This window comes from Sorghum bicolor, chromosome 4, assembly GCF_000003195.3.
Source record: "Sorghum bicolor cultivar BTx623 chromosome 4, Sorghum_bicolor_NCBIv3, whole genome shotgun sequence".
Classification (NCBI taxonomy): Eukaryota; Viridiplantae; Streptophyta; class Magnoliopsida; order Poales; family Poaceae; genus Sorghum; species Sorghum bicolor.
This window is the reverse complement of record NC_012873.2, coordinates 459,485-483,620: the sequence shown is the minus strand read 5'-3', so window position 1 is coordinate 483,620 and position 24,136 is coordinate 459,485. Positions and strand designations below refer to the sequence as shown.

At 46.6% G+C, this 24,136-nt stretch overlaps 2 protein-coding genes across 3 annotated transcripts; one reads left to right on the top strand and one right to left on the bottom strand.

The window, feature by feature from the left end:
• On the top strand, nt 3,771-9,129 carry LOC8066486. Of its 2 annotated transcripts, none has more exons than XM_021460569.1 (14): nt 3,771-3,970; nt 5,318-5,478; nt 5,574-5,795; nt 5,879-6,015; nt 6,118-6,396; nt 6,541-6,689; nt 7,171-7,235; nt 7,357-7,425; nt 7,505-7,678; nt 7,763-7,899; nt 7,981-8,265; nt 8,387-8,529; nt 8,604-8,669; nt 8,770-9,129. In XM_021460569.1, coding segments are annotated over exons 1-14 (1,986 nt in total). In that variant the 5' UTR covers nt 3,771-3,968; the 3' UTR covers nt 8,867-9,129. The 2 variants fall into 2 exon arrangements, with proteins under 2 accessions (XP_021316244.1, XP_021316243.1); XM_021460568.1 differs by lacking the exon at nt 3,771-3,970 and adding an exon at nt 4,043-4,905.
• Nucleotides 12,821-21,007, bottom strand: LOC8066485 (DExH-box ATP-dependent RNA helicase DExH12). Its single transcript, XM_002451316.2, has 5 exons — nt 20,880-21,007; nt 20,057-20,763; nt 17,680-19,944; nt 16,386-16,775; nt 12,821-16,246 (listed from the first exon to the last, which is right to left on the bottom strand). Exons 2-5 carry the CDS (start codon nt 20,750-20,752, stop codon nt 13,076-13,078), a joined length of 6,522 nt encoding a protein of 2,173 aa, XP_002451361.1. The 5' UTR covers nt 20,753-20,763; nt 20,880-21,007; the 3' UTR covers nt 12,821-13,075.

The following is a 24,136-nucleotide window of genomic DNA, read 5'->3' as shown; positions in this document are numbered from 1 at the left end:
GGAGTAAGTCCTAGGAAGGGTCAGAAAGATCAAAAATTGAGTAACGGTAAGGGGAAGAGCTTACCAGGTTGATCGACCCCTCGTCAGGTTTCATGGGGAAGCCATTGATGTGCTTAGGCTGAAAATCACCTGCGACAGCCGCCCTAACCCTGGCGGCGACCTCCTCGTCCGCGGGCGCCTCGTTGGACATCCGGCATGCCTCGAGGTCGCAAGACGAGACGCCGGGACCCATCTCATCCATCCTCAGCGGTTGAGACATCAACAGGAGTACCCGTCGATGGTGAGCAGCCGAAAGGACAAACGCAGCAGTCAGACCTTCCTCGCGCAGCTTCTTCAGGGCGTTGAGGATGGGGCGGAGCCGCGACTGGAGGGTCTTGACGACGCCGTAGTTCCAGTTGTCCGGACGCTCCGAGATCAAGCGCCCGGTGTAGTCGGGGAAGAGGTCGTCGTCGTTTCATAGATAGAACCTTTGGGAGTCCCATTGGGCGTGGTTCGACGTCAGCCCCACCGGAATGTACTCTCGAGGCTCCTCCGCCTTGCCAGTCTTCTGCACCAGGTTGAGGCAGCCAGCCCGCACCGGTTTCCTCACCCCTATGGCCCCACCAGGGGCATGGAAGAGCTCACCCCAGTACAGGTGAAGCCACAGGTCCCAGTGTGGCATCATCCCCAGATAGCCTTCGCACACCACGGTAAAAATCACCGCGGTGGTGATAGCGTTCGGCGAGAAATGCTGGAGCTCCACACCATAATGGTGGCAGAGCGCCCGCATAAAGCGGCTTGGAGGAGAACCGAGGCCATGACGATGGAATTTGGCGAAGGATACCACGTACCCCTTGGGCGGTCTCGGCTCCCGGTGGTCCGCCGCCGGCGTGATCCACTCCGGCCGCGACGAGGAAACACGGGGGCGCAGGAGTCCCTCTTTCTCGATCTCCAGCAGCCGGCGCTCCGTCATCGACGACGGGCGCCAGTCATCGGCGGTGACGAGCCTCACCGGCATCTTGAGGAATGAAGAAAGGTGGCTCCGCTGCTATGTGCTCGAGGGTGCGCGTGCACGTGAAGATGGCAAGGGGAGCAAGGGCAAGAACGATGGCGGAAGGCGAAAGGAGTAATAGCTGAGAGACCCGATGATATTTATAGATGTCCAACCTCCAACGGGCAAATACGACGAATACGGAAACCTCCCTAGTAAATGTGCCGCCTAACGGTCCTTATTGCTCTCTCTGACAGGACGCTACGAATTTTGCGACGGCACAGTGCTACAACGGCTCCCGCCTAAAAAGGCGCGCCCAACAGGCAAGAAAGTGAACCGCCACAGCCCTTCCTTCCCCTGTAAGATAAGGTACGTACGTGTTGCGATAGAAATCTTGAGGGATCACAGACCGGCCCGCTGAACGGGTTCGACGGTCGTCCTCGAATACCAGAGTCAGGGATGCCCAGCGAGAGGTCGAAAACGAGGCCTGCCTTGAAAACTCGCTGGGGATGTCCAAGGCAAGAGCAAGAGGGTCGAGAGGAATCCCCACGGAGGGAGGCAGCGAGCCGCTGGACTCTATCGAACGAGACCAGTAACCCCGACCACATTGACCTCGCTTTATGAGAACGCCTCCGGGCTGCAGCTGACCCCATCGCACGGGGCACGTGTTCTCACTTGGATTACCGATAAGAACTCGGCCTGGGGTAGGTGACGCTCGCTCCACCAGGAGTACGTCACGACCCCAATGCGAAACCGACTTGTTGAGGCTCAAAGCCCCTCTTCCATGGCGAATGACTTTTGGAGAAAGGGGAGATCGAGAGCACTTCCATTAGAAAAAGCAACATAACCCTCGAAGGAGTCAAAGACTCCTCCAAGGGCTCGGGGGCTACCCCCGCGGGGGTCGCTCGCGCGACCCCACGGAAACTCCACCGACGAAAGAGCCTCCACCCGAGCGCAAGCGCTCGAGTAGAGACTCGGGGGCTACTGTCAAGGGTGTCAATAAGGGGTAACCCAACCAATGCCCATAACGAGACAATCCTGCCACAAAATCGAGGCCCCTGACTCGACGCCCCCGCTAACACGCGTAATCGCCAAAACATGATGTCGACCATAGCCTTGAACACGGAAAAGGGGTCGTGCGAATCAGCAGAGGCTCGACTAAACGACAACCGTCGAATACGGAAGTGGCTCGAGCGAATCAGCAGGTCTCGAGCGCAAAGGCGCCGCCCGCCGTCTGTCATGGGTACGGGAGTCAGGGCATTAAATGCGCCTGCCATGCTCTCACCTAACTCGACAGTCACGGGAAACATGATAGGGAGCAGGCACCCGTCCAATCCCCCTTTCCACAGCTTTATCCCTCAGACGAGTAAAAGTACGACCCCTGCACGGTGAGATAGTCGGGATGTCACGTCGCGGCACCCCTCGAGGCACCCCAAGTCAACGCGCCGCTCCACAAAGCCCTGCGTAGTGCCAGACCCTCGAGCAAGTACGTTCCTTCCCAGAGAAGAGTCAGACAGTGAAAGACACTGACTACTGCTGCGACGTACAGACGTGCCCAAGGTTGGGCCAATCCAAGGCGACGCACAGGAGCCGAATTCAGAAGCATGCGCCATCATCACCAAAGTACCAAGTAACGAGACGGCTTGAGGCCACGCCGGTACGAAGGTCTCGAGTAGGTCAGCGCACCACACCCCTATCGAGCCTATTTTATAACCTACGACATGTAACCTAGGCCTCCCCTTGGAACTATAAAAGGGGAGACTGAGGAGGAATACGTAGAACACTACACGTAGAACAATATCCATACATCACCCCATATATCGCTTCCATCTAGGACTTAGAATTCACCACTACACCGGCTTGTATTCACCCCTGTACAAGCACTTAGGTGCAAAATAATAGAGAACATCCCCCGCTGGACGTAGGGCCTTCTCTTGCCCGAACCAGGATAAATCTCTGTGCCTTTCTTGCATCACCATCTGGGAGAAGGAACACACATACAAGTTTACTCGTCGGTGTGACCCCCCGGGGGCAAAACACCGACAATAATAAATAATGATACTCTGTATACTATTTATATGCTTATGAATATTTAATTTTCTTGTGTTCATTTAATTTATACGAACAGCCGAGCACCTCCAGTGTGTTCAAAAAGCTAACCGTGGGCAGGGTAAATCAAACCCAAAAAGTGAGTAATCAAACCAATAACCCTGTAGTGTGCGAACCATGGTTTGTTAAAATGAAAATCGCATCTTGCATATGCCTCGAACCATAGTGAATTAAAAAAACCATTGCTGTGAAGAAAGGACGCTGGTATCTGACACAAAACCTTTAGATAGTGCATGCCAACCACACGTCATAAGATTAGGGAGGATATATCGATAGATATTTAAAGTATTAAACATAGACTAATTAAAAACAAATTATATAGCTCATCTAGAAACTACGAAACAAATTTATTAAGTTAAATTAATTTATCATTGGCACATGTTGATTACTATAGCAATTATAACTAATCATAGACTAATTAAATTTAAAAATTTTATCTCTTGATTTACAACCAAACTGAGCAATTAATTTTTTTTTATTAAAATTTAATGCTTCGTGCACGTGTCGAAAGATTAAGCACATTCCGTATCGTTTCCCACTTCTTCTAAATATGGGCCGCATCGATGCTATGGGCCAACGCAAGAATTTGACGAGCTTCCGTGTTTATTTGGGATGCCCAACGGACGTCAACGGAGGTAGGTTCGTTCCTCTGCTGTGGATCATATATAATATAATATATAGACAACCCTAGCAGAGCAGAGCGTTCCCCGACCGCACAAACACAAAACCCTACATCGATCTCGACATCTCGCAGTCTGGTGGCAGCGCGACAAGCTACGTACTCTCGCGGCCGTTCGGTGCCATCGCGGTTGACGGCGGCTCGGGCCTGCGGGGTGGTCGGGGACGCATCTGACGACTAGCTAGTGATTCATCGAGGGAAAATTGCGTGATGTAAGCGTCTCTTTACTCATTTGTTGCTTGCTCACTGACATCAATGGCAAATTGCGTGAAGTATCAAATTCACAATAACTATACTCTCAAATTGGCAAGAATTATTCAATCATCACAACTGAAGTTGAGCCACGATCTCAACTGACATCAATGGCAATTCAACACTACTAGTCTGCTGCTAGTCTGAATCTGGACTTTGGAGTTGGGCTTGTCAAGGTGCCGGCAGCTCTCATCCTCCCGTGCCCGTTGAAGCATGAACCATGAAAGCCGCCGTCGCTGACGCAAAGATAGACATGCTTGCTTGCCTGCTCTAGTACCGAGGGAGGCCGCGAGTAGCAGCAGCAGCTGCCGGCCGGCGGCCATCTTCACGGCCGGGTACTGTAGCGGCGGCGAGTGCCTGGAGCACTAGGTTCATTTGCGGAGGATGATCCAGGCGATGGAGGAGAGAACTTGCACGGGCACCTGCTTGCCTGCTCCAGCGCCGGGGGAGGTCGCGAGCATCAGCAGCTGGGCGACGGCCATCACGGGCGCGGCGGCGGCGGTGATATATATGGGCCACATCGCATCGATGCTATGGGCCAACGCAAGAATTGGACGAGCTTCCGTGTTTATTTCGGATCGGATGCCCAACGGACGTCATCGGGGCCGGGGTAGGTTCGTTCCTCTGCTGTGGATCATATAATACGTATAATTAATATAGAGAACCCTAGCAGAGCGTTCCCCGACCGCGCGCACCTGCGCCGGGTCGCCGCACAAACGCAAAACCCTACATCGATCTCGACATCTCGCAGTCTGGTGGCAGCGACAAGCTACTCTCGCGCGCGGCCGTTCGGTTAGGTGCCATCGCGGTTGACGGCGGCTCGGGCCTGCGGGGTGGTCGATCGGGGACGCATCTGACGACTAGCTAGTGATTCATCGAGGGAAAATTGCGTGATGTAAGCGTCTCTTTACTCATTTGTTGCTTGCTCACTGCAGTAGTTGCGATTGCTCACGGATCTGTTCCAGTTGAGTTATACTCTACATCCACTTGAATGAGTTGGTTATGCTTGGATTGTTGATTGAACAATGTGTTGGTCCAAGTAAAATCACATGTACATGTACATGTTGCCTACGAGTAATGTTTATCCACCATACTCCCCCACACATCTCAGAACCATCACAGGTTTCTGGTTGCGGTTTATATTTTCTAAAATAACCTTTAAGCTAAAATGCATGCATATGTTCTGTTTTTTTTATAAAAAAAATTAAAAAAATGGCAAATTCAGACATCTCAGATTTTGGATCGAGTATTATAAGCTTTACAAATGGGTCTTAGTTACTCTACTAAACATTTATTTTCTGCTTCAGGACCGCAAAGACCACGAGGAACAAGGGGATGATTGATTGCACAAGAGGTCTGAGTAGGGAGCAGAGAGCCATAAACAGAAGGAACAAACTTGATTCATCACTGGTTTCAAGTCGGGGTTACAAGAGATCCAGGAACCCCCACGTAAATTGGATCCTAAAACGTGAGCAGTTGATTTGAATTTGCTGGTTCTTTCTTTTGTGGTGCATATTGCTCTAGCAAAGTACTCAGTTGTGGTGTATCATGTTTATTAATCAGGTATTGCAGCCACTGAAGCGTTTTGTAAGTTTGAGGATAATCTATCTGCTATTGCAGTGCAACGATTTGGTGAACCTTTACCTGACAGAGAAGATTCAAACATTGCTTTTGAGGAGAGGTCATTTGGTGAAATAGTCAAACCTGGTGAAATAACTTGTCCGATCAGTACTAATTATGCTGTGGATTTGTCTTCCTTGGTCGTCTCGATTGCTTTGTTTGATGGTGATTGTCCCACTTTACTTTTCAATTTTCCTAAATAAATTGCATTTAGTCATCACTTGTCATTTAAATCATGATATGTACAGGAGATAAGATGTTATTTGCATGCTCGGGCATACCTATACCTCACGGAAGAACTACACAAAGCCTAACAAGATTTGTGACATCAGCACATTTGGTTACACAATTCAACCAGAATAGAAATAAAGATGATAAGTTGAGGGTTAGTGCGGCTAATCATTGTGTTCCTTGATTTTTCTTTGTATATTCAAGCTAATCGTGAAGATGCTGAGCTTGTGCTTGTGTACTGCTTTTATTTCTGTAGGTTGCAGTGCGCCTTCCTAATAATAGAGCTACCGATGGGTTCTTAGGACTATATGATAAAGACATTGCTATTGTCACATGCTTCGGCTTCCTAGGAGTCCATCGTATAGATCTGAATGATAAGGCAAAACCTTTCCCTGTTGACAATTTGAAAGCTGCTGGGCGTGCCTTCAACTCTGGCAGTTTGATGGCCATGCGTGGATCTCTATATCAGAAACGCCCCCTCGAACACCTCGAAGACCTCAACACCTGGGTTTCAGATAGTCAACATATCTCAAAGGTATACTGTCGATTTATTTATTTGTAACTTTGTGGCATGATGGAAAACATGGAACATATAACTGTATTATGTAGCTGGTCTAAAGTTTCAATATGTGCATTGAAGTAAATCCTTTCTAAACCTACAACTTTGCTTTTGTTCTAGGCTGTACTTGGAGGGCCACTTCTGGGGTCAGATAATAAAATTGTAGGGATGAGCTTAGATATATATGACCCTGGTGATGCAAATTTGAGATACACCTTCCTACCAATGGACTTACTTTGCAAACGCTTGAAGCATTTTCAGATACTCAAGTATGTCTTCTACACTTACAATATTTATTGACTTCTTCTTCGGTTAACCTGATTCATATTTGTTCCAAATCATCTCTCCTAATCCACTTCCTGTTTAGGGTAAGCCATTTTTACTAAAAGCATTGGAGACTTAGGTGTTTTCACATAGTAGCCTTTGGATTGAAAATAATTTGGTTCTTCTTACCTCTCTACTGAAACCAGTACCATTGCCAGATCTTATGATGCTAACTTAGTGCCTATGCTTAATGTTTTGGTCTAAATTAGGAAGAGTTAAACAATGCAACTTATATTTTTGACATGAATATGCTTAATGCTCTCATCTTTTGTTGAATATTTATGCCTGATTCCAAGTCATTATTTCATACCTTTATTTCTTTCACAAGACAAGATTAGATTCATGTGTTGGTATTATTGGATTTTTTTCCCTGTGTAATTTCTATGTTTTATTTTGTCATAACAAGTCAACTATGTTTTATTGCAGTCCTGAAAAACTACACAACCGTGGATATACGTTGCCTAAAGACGTATCAAGCGTAGTTCCTTCAGGTGTGAACAATACTGCAAGCCATCTTCTAAAATGTTGCCTATGTATCATTGTGCGCAGAATACTATGTTACCAGTATCATACATATCATCTGAGGACTAATAATGATCTCTATCGCATCAGGGTTTATGCAAACTGTTTGCAGGTTAAAGTCCTGTGACTATCCCATTCCACCACCGCTTGTGCTCGAATGTAAGTGTTTCTTTTGATATTGCTGTCATCTCCCTTGTGCCTTTTTGTAGTTCACTTCTGATCTTCGTTCTTTAACTAGTCAATGGGCAATTATTTAATCATTTCGAAGAATGCTTTGGTGAAGTACTTCCTTGGAAAGGGTATCCCTATGGTCATCCACCTAGTGGCTCTGAGAAGTGTGTCTGGAATCAACTTCCGAAAGATATTGTGACAGATGTACCCCGTCGTGTTGTCTCCCTTGCTTCATTCAATGGTGATTTTGCCAGCTATGTGCTCCTTACTTTTCTGTGCTAGTATTTTATCTTCACTAACTAATGAGTGAACTTATAATGTGTAGGGTATGTGAGAACTTTTGCATGCACAGGCTTGCTTATAAAGTGGCATGGAAGCAAAGCTAAGCACACTGTCATCCTGACTTCAGCCAGTTTGGTTAGAGGTCGTTGTAATGAGGATAGCATTGATAATAGCTTGACGGTTGGTGCTCCTTAGTCCTTATCCTTACCTTTGGTCTTTTAAGTTCAAAATGATTGTTTGCTGAGCTGACTCTCATTGCAGATTGAGGTGTTTCTCCCACCGAATCAACATGCTGGTGGGACATTGGAATTTTATAATTTAGACTATAACATTGCTATTGTCAGTCTCAATAAGAATTTCAATGCTATTCGTCCGGATGACATCTTCACAAAAAATGCACAAAACAAATGTAAAAAGGTTGTAGCTATAGGGCGTGATGCTAAACTTCATTTATTAATGGCTGCAAGTGGGGAAGTCAAGCCTGGAAACAAGGGTTGCAAAGTTGTTTGCGAAGATGTTCGGCTATCTACTTGTAAAATCAAGAAGGTACTGGGCTGAATCTCTATTACTTTTCTTTTATATGGTAACCAGTTTAACCATATGGCATCTACTGAACTTATCAGGAATTTCAAGTTTTCCAGTAACCTTGTGCCTTTTTTTTAACTAGGCTGGGATTGGAGGTCCACTTATTAATCTTGATGGGAGTTTTGTTGGCATGAACTTCTATGATGGAAGCGGTGTAACTCCTTTCTTACCAAGGCACAAGATTGTTAAAGTTCTAAGTCGAGTGAATTCTTTACCATCAGAATGGTATTATTTTCATCTCAATGCTAACTTATACACTTATTTTACAAACTTTGATTATTATTTTTGTTTGATGACAGTGGATATAACCATCCTATGCCTATCAATGTTATTAGTGGGACAAAAAAGGGAATCCAGAAAAACAAGTATTTCTTTCTGTTTTCTCATTGCCACTTGTTTCTGTTTGCTTAGAGTATTTTATTCAACAGCCAACTTATATTGGGACAAAAACATATTTGATAACATGTGGCCGGTGCCCAAGCCATATTGGTATCATGGCGGACTTGAGGCGAGTGTTCATGATCTAGGCAATCATAAGCATATTGGGCGGCGTCTTAATTAGAGATCACACTGCTGGAGTATCTAATTGATCTTGTTCTGCTCATCTAGCTAGTATCTAACAAACTTTGGTGCTGTTGCCGCACTGCTGCTGTTTATCTAGCTTACTAGTATTTGACAGACCTGTCTAGGATATATGCGACTTAGACTTGTGTTATTGTTGGGTGATTTATGTGACTTCGATTCGATTCTTGTAATGTACAAGTTGGTTCAAGGTTCTCATGGACCTTGTTATATATGCTCATCTAAGAGACCTTTGGTGTTGTCGCTGTACTGTTTATCATACTTCGATTGTTGTAACTTACAAGTTGGCTCGAGAGGCAATTACGTCACGAGCATTGTGCCATTGTTGCCAATCAGATGATAATCAGCGAGTCCGCCTAGATGCTAGTAGCAGGGTTAGCAATTCTTCGTCCGAATGAGTTGGCATATGTTTTGTCCGTTGAGGCAAAAGGATAGTAGTTCATTCGGAGCATCTTCAAGAATTCCTTAAATTTTGCTCAAAAAACTCTATATTTTTCAACTCCTAAAAAAATATTAAGAGAAAAAAGAAGGCTATCTCCAATATATAGTACGTACCTAATATTTCAATCTTAAAAATCAAAATTTGGTTCCACTTGGTTTTTTTTTTGCAGGCTTTTTTATTTCACTCCTAATATTTCATCTAAGAGCCTGCCGGTAGTAGCAGCAGCCGCCCAGCAGCACTTCAGATATATTCTCCTAGACAGGCCACAGCCGCGCCTAGTATCATCAAGTAACGCATCTGTACCCACAAACAGTGGCAGCCGCCGAGAAGCGATGATGTCGAACACGTTTAAACTCTTGGGAAGTGTATGTGCAGCTAGGCTTGGACGGTGGCGCTACTATATACTTCCAAAAGTCTTGGAGAGTCAAAGTATTTTCAAATTTGACAAAAAATATAGAGAGAAATATAAAGATTTATGTCATAAAATAGGTACACTATGAAAATATAACTAACAAAGAATCTAACGATACTTGGTTGGTATCAAAAATGTTATTATTTTGCTATATAAATTTGGTTAAACTTGAAAAACTTTAACTCTCCAAGATTATTAGAATGACTTATAATTTGGGACCGGGTGTAGTAGTCTGTGCATCGAGGTATGCATGGGACATTGCCATATGGGAGACCATGCATATATATCCCCCGACAATGTAGATGATCTACATCTTCTGACTCGTACGTTAGAAATAGAGTTAGAGTCGCATTGCGTTAGAAACGAAGTTAGAGCGGGCTTGCTAATTTAAGGCTCTGTGGGATTGCCTTGAAGTCCATCTTGAACCAAATATTTTCTTTGATCTGCAGTATATGGCAATACAGAGCGTCAGGTTGAGGCAGTGGATGTGGCAGATGAGGCCAGTACTGAACCATGACGGGCAGAGGTAGTCGCATCGGCGGATCAAGCTGGTCGGTGTTCTTGTGATTGAAGGGGAAGTGGCCTGCTACAAGCACGAAAAGGACGACACCATAGGCCAGCATAGCCGCAGCATATAGGAACACACCTAGGGCGCCTCCCACTATGCTATGTCGGCGAGAGCTGAGGGACCGAAATCGGCGACGGACATGAGCTGCTGGAAGCCACGGTGAGGCCACGGTCGGCATGGTGGTGGATCGACGAGGTGGGCGTTGCGGGAGCCGTCGCCACCGAACTCCATGACAACGAAGATGCTCTTACTTGTCGCCATATGACCTCATGGATGTGCATAACTACTGGAAACGCGTTCTTTGCCGAGGGCATGAGGCTTTGCTCGGTAAAGATGCCTTTGCCGAGGGTCTGGCCCTCGGCAAAGAAAGGCCCTCGGCAAAGAAACTTGTAGAAAGGCCCTCGGCAAAGAAAAGCCCTCGGCAAGATACGTAGATCACATGTGGAGATGTCTGAGTTTTGGACATATGATGTTGCAACTTATTCGAAAACGATTGAATTTTTTACTATAGCCTACACATGTGTCAATATGAAGCCTCGTCAAGTTTCGTGATTTTCAAACTTCGTATAGATTTAATATAATTTTAAATCAATTTTTCAAAAAATGGCTCATCATGTCACGCGTAAAAAATACGCGGAATTTGATTCGAGTTTGTGCATAGGGACTCCACACACATCAAATAACATGAATAACATTTTTCGTAAAAGATGCCCGACTCCGACAATAATGGCCATGGCCAGCAGCAGACAGCTAGGTTGATGCATGTCAAGGAGTTGGGCTCCAAGTCCAACCGGTTGGGCTTGTTTGCCCACTGTGACGGCCTGGTGTTCGCTCCCACCGAAAAGGAGCTCTACCTCTTGGACCCGGGCCACCGGGGACGCAATCACGCTGCCGAAAAGCCACCGCAACAACCTGCGGCACGCCCCAAGAACCTGCCATTGTGTTGGTCTTGGCTTGGATCCACGCATTGGCAAGTACTGTTAACCCCTATCCAAGGTTCTATAACTATAAGAAAGTTCCAATGGGGATGGAATTGCTCACTTTGGACGGTGGCAACAACGAGGCCTGGACCTGGACGGAGACGATGGAAGATTCGGTGTTCACTTTGGGCAGTGGCGACGACGACGAGGCCTGCTGGACAGAGACGAGGGAAGATCCCTCTGCTGAGATGGCAGACTGGTGTGACACTGAAAGGGTTCATTTTCTGGCGTGTTGACACGGCTCAGTACTGTCAGTCATGTGCGGGGGGTCTTGTCCGCCTTACCCTAGAGTTTGAGGGATTCAGTATCATCCCCCTGCCGGGGTCAATGCGCATTTGTGATGACTTCATGTTGGATGCACTGCACGGCCAGGGGGAGCTGTGCCTCACGACCCGCACCGGCGATGATGTGTCGTCGGTGACCATATGGATGATGCCAGTGCACAAGGACGACGATGATCTCGCCATGGGCCATGCCCAGTGGGAGCTGCGCTACTCCATCCCTCTCGGGCTCCCGCCGCATCGTCGTCTCTGCCGCCTGATGGCTCTTGTTGCTGGTGGCACCCGAATTCTGCTGTGGAGTGATCGATTTCATTCTCTACGAATATGATCTGGCAACCTCTAAGCTGAGCACCGTGTGTGAGATGATGGATCGAATGAGGTACCAGGGTCGTCGAACGCGGAAATGGAAGAACCTCTGGAGCTTCAACTTTGTGCCCTATACGGAGAGCCTCCTTCGGATCGGATCACTGCTGCCTAATGATTACATTTGATGCTATGAGATCGAACAATTCTGTTTGGATTGTAGTGCTGGTATATATATCTTCCCCTTCGCTATTTATTTTGTGACTCTTCTTTAATCATATGTGAGAATAATGCAAACATGTGTATCTTGCAAACACAGTATGTGTGGATGTCCATATAGCTTTCATACAAAATACCACATATATACCTGTCTGTGCACAGCCCACAGGTTGTATTTGAATTTATATGTACTTCAGTTTCAGATTAGCACACCCTCTGACACCAACAGTTTACCTGTCCGATCCTTATTTGGACCTATCAGTAGAGGCAATTGGCATCCAATATGTTTTCCAAGAGCTTCTCCTCTTAGCTAGTGATCCATCCCTAGCGGTGCTGATGCTGTATATTGATCGAGCTAACATGTAATGTAAATAAACCTGTGATAAACAAACAAACTAGTAGTAGTTTTAAAACATGGATTGACCGTAAGCACAGCCTTACATGTTCATGGGATACTAAAAATGCCTTGAGACCAGTCATAGTAGGCACTTTGCCTTGAGACCAGTCATAGTAAGCACTTTTTTTGGGGTAGGGGCCTAGGGGGTAGTTTAGCTAGTCTCTGCACCGCATTACCTTTTTCAGAACCCAAAGATTTTAGACAAGCACGGACAACAGGTTATAACATTTCCTACTGCATTAAAACACCAACACCGTTGGTGCATCAACAGGTTATACCTAACATTTTCTACTGCACGACACTAAATCAACATTACAGGAGCAGCAAGCTTATGGAAGCAACAAGTTGATAAACAAATACTGTGTGGCTCAAGTATAATCCTGCATGATCCATAGAATAATACCATAACAGGATAAGGCAGCAACTCCCAAGGTGCACTAGTTATTAACATCCAAAATAAGCTACAGCTTCCACAAGTTCAGAGGTTGCAGACATAGAATGTTCCAAGACACTAATAACGTGCTACAAGCCTACAATACACACTCCAAGTCAACTGCTTCTATGCGACACAGTGTCAGTCTTCATCATCAATCCCCACCAGCATCCTTGACATCAACGGTGAACTCATACTCCTGGTCACAGCCCAAGTAAGAGTCTGACATCAAGTAAATCATGTAATTTTTTCTCCCTGCTTCTGGAGGAGCAGAGAACTCAAGTTTCACTCTCGCCCTCTTCTGGAGTGCCACTCTTTTGATGGCCAGTAACTGGTTTGTGGAGCTGTCACCGATCACCAGCCACCAGCCTTCTTCCTTGGGCTTGGGGAACCTTGGCGCATGGACTGAACCAACCTCAGATGGCAAGTTAGTCATGTCGCGCTCCAGCGTTACCTGCACGGTTACATTGTCACCAGTGCTTATATCGTCACCCGCACGGACCACATAGGTCATATCAACATTAGGGAACCGCTTGAAGAATTCAATGATGTCCTGCAGCTGAGAGTTTGATAGCTGTAAAAGATCCCGCATCTCATCAACACCCACCTCAGCAAGATCAAAGATACTCTCAATGGGCTTCGCTTCATTTTCCTGGCACCTCCGGGCCATGTCTTTCGTGAAGTGTGGAACTTGAAGCAGCACAGAATCCCGATCCCACATGCCTTGTGTCACCATTTGACTCGACTCCATTGCACTAAGAGCAACGCTAAGCCAACCATTGCTGGATATAACATCAACCATTGCCTGGAGCAACCTATGGGCAGAAAAAAGAATCTCACGCTGATCAGCTGCCAGGTTTCCGACCACTGTGTGCCTTGAAAAATGGGCTTGCAGCAGAGCATTGGCCTTCACATGTGGATCACCATACTTAGGCTTGTCGATAGAGAACCTCTGGTGGCGAACAAGCCTCTCAATGAATTCTTCCTCACCCGGACGACCCAGAAGCTCTGCATATTCTGAAGCAGATGCTAGAATCTCTAGGAGTCCTTTCATCTTAGTCTTCTGGGTCAGCATAGAGCTGAAACGCTCAATAGTCGTGTAGCTAACATAGTAGTATGAAGCAATAAGGCCAAGGTTCAGGGGCTTCAGGTACATGTCCTCCTCTATAGCCACACACTTGCTTGATTCAAGATCATTCAGGAAAGCCTCAACTAGCTCAGAAAGATGATCTGAAAGATGCCTGTGAGTTACACCCTGGAGATTGTAGAAGTTAGGATTCTTTGTCAGCCGCCGATACATGAAAGTCCAAGTAAGATAATCCACGGCATCTTGCTTATTCTCTACAACACCAACCACCACCTCAGCATTCATATGATCATGCAAGAAATGGTGAAGATTGCTCTCAACAGGGAAGGCCTCAAAAAGGAACTTCTTGTAGTACTCTTTGCGAGGTGCGTGACACAATATAACACATTTCCCCGAGTTGTCTTTAAGTGGTCTGCTGGCATGACCCATCATTTGAAGAAGATCTGTAATTGGATAATCAGTGTGAGCATTCTCACGGCCATCATAATACTGGGTCCCCATGACAACAACCAAATGAGCAGGCAATGGTCTTCCCCAACACATTGTGCTGCTCGCAACACACACTTGGATCCTCCCAGCAAGGAACAGCTGGGTTACAAGTTCTTGATCAAGTTCACTTAGACCCTCATGCACATATCCTACACCACATTTAAGTGTATTCTTAAGTGTCTCTTCTTCAACACCTCGGGTGAAAGTATCCATCTCATCTTCTGACCCAAGGAGAAACAGAGTTCCACCACCGTCAACACTAGAGTATGCACACAAGTCCAATGCAGTCAACCTTGCATGCTTCCTTGTCGGTACATACACCAGGGCAGGTTTACTGTTCTTTGCATGCTGTGTGATGGCAGTGTAGGTGGGCTTTGTCATTGCTTGCATCCTTGCCTCAAAGTTTGCTATATCCACACCCTGAATGTAAATTTCCAATGGCACAGGTCTCACTGCTGGAGGGAAGTTGAAGAGGCCATGAGAGGTAGCACCAATCCATTCACCGAGATCCTTAGCATTAGCAAGTGAAGCTGAAAGTGCTACGATCCGTATGTTACTGCCAGTATGACTTGAAATACGCCTCATCCTAGATACAATGACTTCCAAAACATGTCCCTTATCAGACCCAAGTAGATGAAGTTCATCAACTATGAATAAGCTGACCTGTTGGATGTGCTTTCGCTGTTTCCACCGGCGAGACAGTGCATCCCACTTTTCAGGAGTACTGATTATGATTTCTCCTTTATCCAGAAGCTTCAAATCAGCTGCGGTTTCACCAGTGAGCTCAACTACCTTGGCAAATTCTCCAAATTTCCGTTCCCAGTCCCTGTATCTTTCTTTTGTGAGAGCTTCAATGGGAGCTATATAAACGACCCGCATGTTGCTCTCACCGGACACTGCCCTCTGGTGGTTCCTTAGTATAGCAAACTCAGCACATATCGTCTTCCCACTGCCCGTTGGTGCAGCGACCAACACGCTGTCATCGGTGTTATACAAGACAGTGAATACCTGAGTCTGGATGGGATTGAAATGCTTAAAGGCACTATAGAGGCCCTCATATCTTGCATTCCTCAATGCACTAACAGGTAGAGGCTGCAGATCAAGCAATTCAGTTGGCGGAGCATATTTTTCTGGTAGAATCAAGTGCCTAAAGCAGACAGGGAGAATTGTCAGAGAACCAAGCCACTTGTCAGACACAACACGTATGAAATATTGAGGCGGCAGTGGCTCATATGTTGGCACTGTGAAGTTCAAAGTATGATCTTCATCAACATACTGTTTCTTAAGCATGAAATATTCAGTGTGAAGAATGTACTCGCCATCATTATCCTCAACAATAACCCAAAAGGGCTCCACATATCCATGTACCTTATCATCCCACTGGAAATCAGGTGTAATTGTCAGTTCAAAGCCCAAAACTGTACGAGTGATGGGCTGGACATGAGCTGAAAGATTCAACTTTGGTAACTGGTGGATGCACTTGTGCAGCTGCCTCCCCATCTTGGGATAGCGGATTAGTTCACCAATTTCTTGTGAGGACAGATCATAGTATCTCTCCCAAGCCAACTCCTTTTTCTCCAGTTTCATTAAGATCGCCTTTGGAATTCCAGTAAATTGCCGCAAGGGAGTCTGGACACTCCACATTTGTTTATCAACCATCCTGCAAAGATTCAGCGCTTTCTCTGCTAGTTGAGCCCATCCCCTCTTCAAAACAATCTCAAATAGTGCTCGTAGGAGACGTCCAGCACTCTGCAATACAGAAGGAGGGAAAACATAACTGTACAATACAATATAAGCAAGAAATTCAGATTCAGAAACTGTATTAAGTAGGTGAAATCATGCAAGTGAATTATAAATTGCAGTCAACAGAAAAAAAAAATGGCGCTACCTGTTGGATGTAGACCATATCAGAACTAAGAGAATGTCCTTCCAGTTTCAACCTAGAAATATATGCTTGCAGCAGAACATTTATCTTTGCACTGGGTTCGTCCAAGCTCTCTTTCACAGGAATTGGCACACGGTCCAAAAGCTTTGCCAGTTCCATTTTCTCATCTAGCCTGACACCTACATACTTAAATTCTTCACTCAGAGAAAACAGTCGACACAGCTCGATATCACCCATTGTAGGTTTCAGGTATTCATTGTATGTTGAGATTGTTCCATGACTAATGTAGTAATAACTGGCAATCCTTCCCAGGTCAGTAACTTGAAAGTATCCTGTTTTCCTGTCATACTTTATCAGATTATTCTTATCCAGTAGATTTGCAGCGGAATGTACCTGCAGCAGAACAAAAATACAAAAGATCAAGAACAGAACAGGCAGAGATAGTATGCTGATTTGCTGAAACATCAACTATATGTATGCAATATCAAGAGGCAGAACTACATCTATGCAATATCAAGAGGCAGAAAAATCAATGATAGGTATGGAATAACTGCAAAAATTTCTTCAGACCTCACTGCAGAATCAATTCATGTTTGCGTAAATATAGGTCTAGATATTACACTTTCTGAAGCAAAATTCAAATTGCAACAAGGCTGTATCAAAATAAAAGTATATGCATTCAATATATGTATGTGTACCTATGAAAAGAATATTTGTTATTTCAATGTGTCTATCATTGCCCACAATGCATATTATTATGTGCACATCTGAAATACTGCACAAAATGTGCAGGTGGTAAGATGAAAAGAAAACACTAGCCAACATAGTGCAACCACTGCACATGCAGCAAAAAAATTATGCTGCAACAGAGAAATCAGGAAAAGGAACAATACCACGACATCATCCTACATTACAAATGCTTGTGTATCCCCGGTAATTAGCTAAGGATGCAATTGCCCTAGCAGCGCTGCAGTTAAGCACTGAAAGTACAGGTTTTTTTAACAGCATTTAAAACTCCATTCCCATACAGTAAATATGCCATACTGCAGAGACTATTGATCAATGATGCAGGCTAATACAATTATTAACTATATACAAGACTGTAGTAGAACACTTAAGAAATATTTTGCATGTGCAGTTGTGAGAACCTATGGGGCAGGTGACCTCTAGTCTAGAAATAGATTAACCAAATAGGATGACACAACAAGCAAGGACCAAAGCAACAATTGAGAAATAAAATAGTAAGGATGAGCAGCTACCACAGAATTTCAAAAACAGTAGTGCACAAATTACTTACCAAATCAGCTCTCATTTCATCAAGTGTTTTGTCACTCTCCAAGATATCTGCTGGCAAACCATACAATGTTGGATTTCGGAGCATCCGGATATAGAGGTAAGTATAGCCAAGCCACGAGCATGCTTCACGAGCATTCTGAATAGTCCCCAGAACAATCTCTGCATTCAATTGATCAGCCAATTTGGATATGAACTGACTCTCAATAGGCAGCTGCTGGTTCATAAGAGACAGGTAGAACCGCAATTCACTGTGGCTAGTCAAGATTATTCCCTCTCCATGTGTATCATACTGAGGCCTTCCTGCACGACCAAGCATCTGCATAACATCCAGAGGGCTTAGTTCTGTCCAATCACCTTCCTCTGGGTTGTAAATCTGTGTACCCTTTATAATAACAGTATGTGCAGGCAAATTGACACCCCATGCAAGGGTAGCAGTGGATACAAGTACTTGAATGTGCTTGTCAGCATAAAGTGCCTCAACAAGCTCACGGTCAACCCTTGCCATACCAGCATGATGAATAGCAAACCCATATGGCAGGAGGTCTTTAAGATCATTGCTTTTGACAAGTTCAGCGTTAGTGCCAAGGATCTCTTGGCTTACACTATCGTTCTTCAGAAAGCGGCTGACTGTGTCATTTGCCAACGCCATGTCTCTGATGGCTTTGGCAGTTATTGCTGTCTCCTTCCTCGAGTGTACAAATATGAGCACTTGATGCTTACCAGCAGCGGCCATAACCTTCTCATAACAGATCTCATTCATCAATGGCATCCTCTGTACTGGCTTCCTCACTGTAATCCCAATGTATTGCTGAGCAAGAGGGCAAGGTCGGTAACTGTTGTCAAAGTAGAAGAGGCTTTCTTTGGGAACGCGCAAGAATAGTGCAACATCTTCGTAGTTTGGTAGAGTCGCAGAGAGCCCAACCAGACGAATATGCTCCTTGGTTGTCTCAATCTGCCTGACAGTCCTAGCAACAATACTTTCCAGAACAGGCCCTCTGTTATCATGTAGCAGATGGATCTCATCAATGATTAACAGCTTCACCATTTGGGTATAGGTTCTGTCCCCTGATTTCCTGGTTACAATATCCCATTTCTCAGGTGTCGTGACAATAACCTGTGTTTCATCAATCTGTTGCTTGGTCAAGTTCTGATCTCCACTGAGCTCCTTGACAGTAACGTTGTAACCTGCCAGACGCTTCGACAAGTTCCCAACGACTTCAGCGACCAATGCTTTCATTGGGGCCACATAGACAATTTTGTACTTGGTATTGTCAAACTCTCCATCCTGCATATGCATACCAATCTGTTGAAGGATGGTAAGCACAGCCACGTTTGTTTTGCCAGCACCAGTTGGAGCACAGAGAAGGATATTGTCTGGTTTCAAAAGAGCAGTATCATAGACCCTGCTCTGAACTCTGTTCAGCTGTGTCATCCCTTCGAAAGCTGCCCGTGCAAACTCTGGCATATCACATATCTTGACAATCTTCTCCCCTGTTTCATAGGGCATAGCCTTCAGTGCTGGCACATGAACCTCCTCATATCCCTTATGAGAGGTTCTAAAGGACCCAGTAGGAAGTTCACATTTCTTGTTAGCCATAAAGAGACCACCCTGCTGGAACGAGAGGCTCTTGAGATCAAGCAGCTTCCTCTGTCCTTTCAGCATTCCACTCTCCATGTCCCGCTCGGCTGCCCTGCGGTCCCTGGCACCATCAGCGCCGGCGGCAGCATCATTGTTGAGGAGCCTCTTAGCCTCATCCCTGATGCTTTTCTCCAGGTTCTTCTGCCTCTCCTTTGCGGATGCTCTGGTTGCATGTAGCTGCTCCAATATCAGAGCCAAGCTTGGGTCACTTGCCATCTCTTCCTCTATCTTCTTCCTCTGTTCCTGATCTTCGGCCCTGGCTAAGCGGGTACACCACACAATCTTGAGACGGTTGCGTAGCAGCAACTTGATGAGATCAAACTTATCAAAGTCCAAGAGCATGAGGAGGCAATTCTCGATGTCTCTGTCGTCGCCCTCAGCAATGATCTTCAAAATATCCTCGGCAAGCTTCTGGCCCTGCTGGGCATCAATGACCCCATCCCCATATGCCTGGGATATCTTCCTCTGGAGCCAGTAAGCATCGATGTCCTGAACATTGACGGCCAGCCCCTGGTTGGCGTTGTGCATGTCGTTGTCGTCGTCTAACTCACTGCCCATCTGCATACCTCCAGGACCATTCAACTCAGCTGCATCATCTTCATCATCCTCATCCAGGTCATCTTGCACCTGGTCAGCACAAACACACAATAGTAATAAGCAAATAAAACATGTTGGGGTCAAAGCCAAATAGTAGGATGGGAAGATCAGTTAATTAAGGAGATATGCATAAAAGCGGCACCTGATCAAAATCACTCTCCTCGGCTTCATCTTCCTCAAACTCGACAGCAACCCCAACATCATCATCCAGGGTAGTGTCCATGGCGTCGGCAGAAGGTGCACCGGCATCATGGAAGTCGGTGATGAGCTTGCCGATGGAGACGAGCTGGTCAAAGAGCTGGCTGGAGATAGGGTTGAGCAGCTGCTCGATCACCTTCTTCTTGTCAGGGTTCTTGACCTTGTCGTTCTTGAGCGTGGCGAGCACCTCGTCGGCGGCCCCAGCGAGGACGTCGAGGGGCTGGCCGCCGAGCTGGTGCTGGATGAGGCTGAGCAGGGCCTCGTATGCGGCGCGCGTCTCCTTGGTCTGGGGCTTGTAGACGGCGTCTTCGGTGAGAGAGAGGACGGAGACCTCGTGTACGGAGGCGGCGCGGCGCCTGCGCTTGGCGTCGCGGCGGGGGAGGTCGGGCGCGTCGTCCCGGCGCTTGGACTTTTTTGATCGCGCCTTGGAGAGCTTCTCGTCGAGCTCGGGCGGCTTGTTGTGGACGGCGCGGTCGCCGAAGGACCTCGGGTCGATCCTGCCCCGGAGCGTCTCGGGCTCGCCTGTGGGCTCGTGGGTGTCGCGCGGGCGGGAGTCGGTGGTGAGCACGAGGCTGGAGTTGGCGCCGTAGTCGTACTGCTTGAAGCGCGCGTGCGCCTCGGCGCCGCCGAGGTTGGACATGGTGGGAGCCGCTGTGGAGGCGGCGGAAGGCGGGTCAGAATCAGCAGCACAAGTAATCTAATCTCGTGGGGCGAGGCGATAGGGGTTGAAATCGAACGCGGAGGGAGACTCAGAGAGGTATGTATACCTTTGTGGGCGTGCGGCGGCGGGTGGAGGAAGGGTCCTCCTCGCGCTCTCCCGGAGGACTCGTCGGCCGTCGCGGCGGCCGGCGGGAGTGAGGGGGGTTTGTGCGGTGCCTTCCCCTCCCTGAATCTGAAAAAAACAAAAAGTGCGAAGGCAAGGATGATGCCTGAGCCTGACGAGGTCGGTTGGAGACCGAGGAACCGACTTGGAGCCGAACCGACTTTCGATCATTGGGCTGGCCCAATTATAAGTCGGTGGTACGACGCGAGGAAACTACTGTGGGCCTTGTTGGCCCATTAAATGACAACGATGGGATGGGAGATCCAGCCAGGCCTGGCCTAATTGAGCCCTAATCTACACCTCAGTCAGATCAGATGATTGTTTCTTATAGTATTTTTTTATTATCATATATAACACGAGCACGAGATTATCCTAATTTTGTGATTTTCTCTTGTAGATAGATAGAGAAGAGAGATTTAAAATGTGTCAAGTCAGAGCATCTCCAACGGTTTGCCATTCTAGTTTGGCATTTGTGTTATTTGGCAAAAAGGTAAAAATTACTCCTCCAACGGTTTTGCAAACTTGGCATTTGAGAGGCTCCCCTTGGCATATTTGGGAGTTGGCTTTTGGATTGGCAAACGCTTGCGGCCGGTTTTCCTGCGTCAATTCCGTGCGCGGCCTGGTCTGTTTGGCGCCGTTTCCTTCGTCAGAGGGAGTCCTTGCGCCAAATAGAGTCCGCGCCGCCATTGGTTTGCCGCGACTCAAAGACACAGATCGAGTCTGCTACGTCGTCTCTCCCCGAACGCGATTGAAATACGCCGATCGAGTCTGCTACTTCCACCAGGAACGGTATGCATCACAAGGAAGAAGATGAAGGCGACGACGGACACGAACCTGCGACTGCGAGCGGCGGCGCCTCCGTTCGCTCGAAGGGAAACATGCGCGAAGAAACACGCGCGTGTGACAGAAAGACGTGCACAAAGATTTGGCTGGGTCCACTAGGTAATTGCCAAATCCAAAATGCCAAACCATTGGGAATCGGCCATATTTTTTCCTTTGCATTTGCAATTGGGAGTTGACAAACAACAACAAATGTCAAACCAAAATTGCCAAACCATTGGAGGTGCTCTCAGGATTTTCTTTCACTGGATGGAAATAATGGAATTGACTGGAATTGACCGGTTAGACACAAACAGATGGACATCATGGACGCTATGTAAACAGAAGAAAAAAAGTATTAGTACTGGTCATCTGTTTTCTTTTATTTAGTATACTAAACAGAAAAAACAAAAATGAGTGAATTGAAGAAACATAAGCACGCACGGTCCCTGATGTACTGTAGTTACTAGCAAGGACGACGGGCGCTACTAGGTGAGATGAGCAAGGAAGCCATGCATTGATAGTTTGCTCGGGCAGTGCCGTATGGTACATGCAATTGCAAAATGCAGCAGCTGATCCGGCCATGACTGGGACACGACTTGACCACTACCTACTCGTATATATATATGGACATTTATGCATTGCAATGCTTCGAGCCGTCCTGTTTATATCCTTTTAAAAAATACAGAAATTTCATAAAAATCATCAAGCAATTTAGAGAAATCAATTCATTTTCAAAAGAAAAAACACGGAAAGAAGAAGAAGAAGAAGAAGAAGAAGAAGAAGAAAAAGAAGAAGAAGAAATCTTGTGTTCGAAAGATGACATTAGATTGTGTGTATTGGTCGCCCATTCAGATGAATTCACTATGTATGGTATGGTTCACGCTAGTAGAAAAGGCTAGCTTTAGTCCTGGTTCCCTAACCCCTTGGTCTTGAATTTTAGGGGGTGTTTCGTTCTTGGATTTAAAAATAGATTTGAACTCAAGATATCTTTTCCTTTTAAATTCACACTAGAGGCACAGTCCGGAACTAAAAGTACCTTTAGTCCGAGTTCATGTCTCAAACCAGGACTAAAAGTTATGCTTTTAATCTGGATTCATATCTTAACCTGGGATTAAAGCTTCTGGCACTAACATGTCTTGATAACCGTTACAAACCATGACTAAGGGGTTGTTTGGTACAGCTCCGCGCAGCTCCAGATCTCAAAAAACAGCTTTGCTCCATATTTTTTTAACCAAACGGTCTCAGCTCCAGCAACTCCACCGCAGATCTGCTCCATAAAAACGGTAGATCTACCCCAGCTCCATGGAGCACCTTAGGAGGTGCTCCACGAAAACCAAATTTTATGGAGCTCGGAGAAATTACCCACCACTGCCATTGGTAAGTGGAAATTGACCGGTTCATTCTATTTTTTGTTTCATCCCGTAGCGCCCTCGAGGCTGGCCGCTCCCGAGACCGGCCGTCGCACCCCCGAGGCTGGCCGCCGCGCTGCCCTCTCCGCCCGCCGCGCCGCGCCGCGTCGTGCCTGGCCGGCCGCAACCTCTCCCCAACCCGCGACTGCAGCGCTCAGCCACGCGCGGACGGCGACGCAAGCTCCATGCGTGCTGGTGGGGTAGGAAGCGGCGGACGACGGCGCTTCGTCCTAGCCCTGCCCGTTTAGTTTCGCCCCCGCGTGCGAAGCTCGGCCTCAACATGGACGGCGGCGCTTGGCCCCAGCGCGGACTGCGGCGCTCAGCCACGCGGTGGCGGTGCAAGCTCCGCCCCAGCCCCGCCCGTGCAGGTGTTGACGGAAGGAAGGGGATGAAAGAGGAGGCAGAGACTAACATGTGGGTCGTAGATGGGGAAGTGAGACAAATGAGAGGAATAATGGAGCTGGAGCTCTACCAAACGTTTTACTGGAGTCCACCCCCATGGTAGAGCTGCTCTATGGTGGAGCAGCAGCTTTGGAGCTGGTTTGGCAGAGTTGGAGTTGTACCAAACAGGCCCTAAAAGGTGAAATTATTCCCAGTTTGTATTACAAACTGATATTAAAGGTCTCATGCCTCCTTTAGTCTTGGTTTGCAATTTGAAACTAGGACTAAATGTTTTTTGGCCATCGACGGAAAGTTGTTTCTCTACTGGTACGTGTCATCTTAGGTAGCCTCATTATGCACCGCCGTAAATACTCTACTAGCTACTAATCTCCCAACAATTTGGGTGCTCCAGCTGTTCTTGTACGTGGATGTGATGGATATCTAAGACGTCCCGTCGTCCTTGCAACAATTAATTTGATTGTTTCCTCTACTATTTCAATTTGTTGTGTAGTATACGGTCCACAGTCAAATTGAAGATGAATTGGTTCATCATTTTCGTAGGCCGGTGACGATCGACGATAGTACAAGA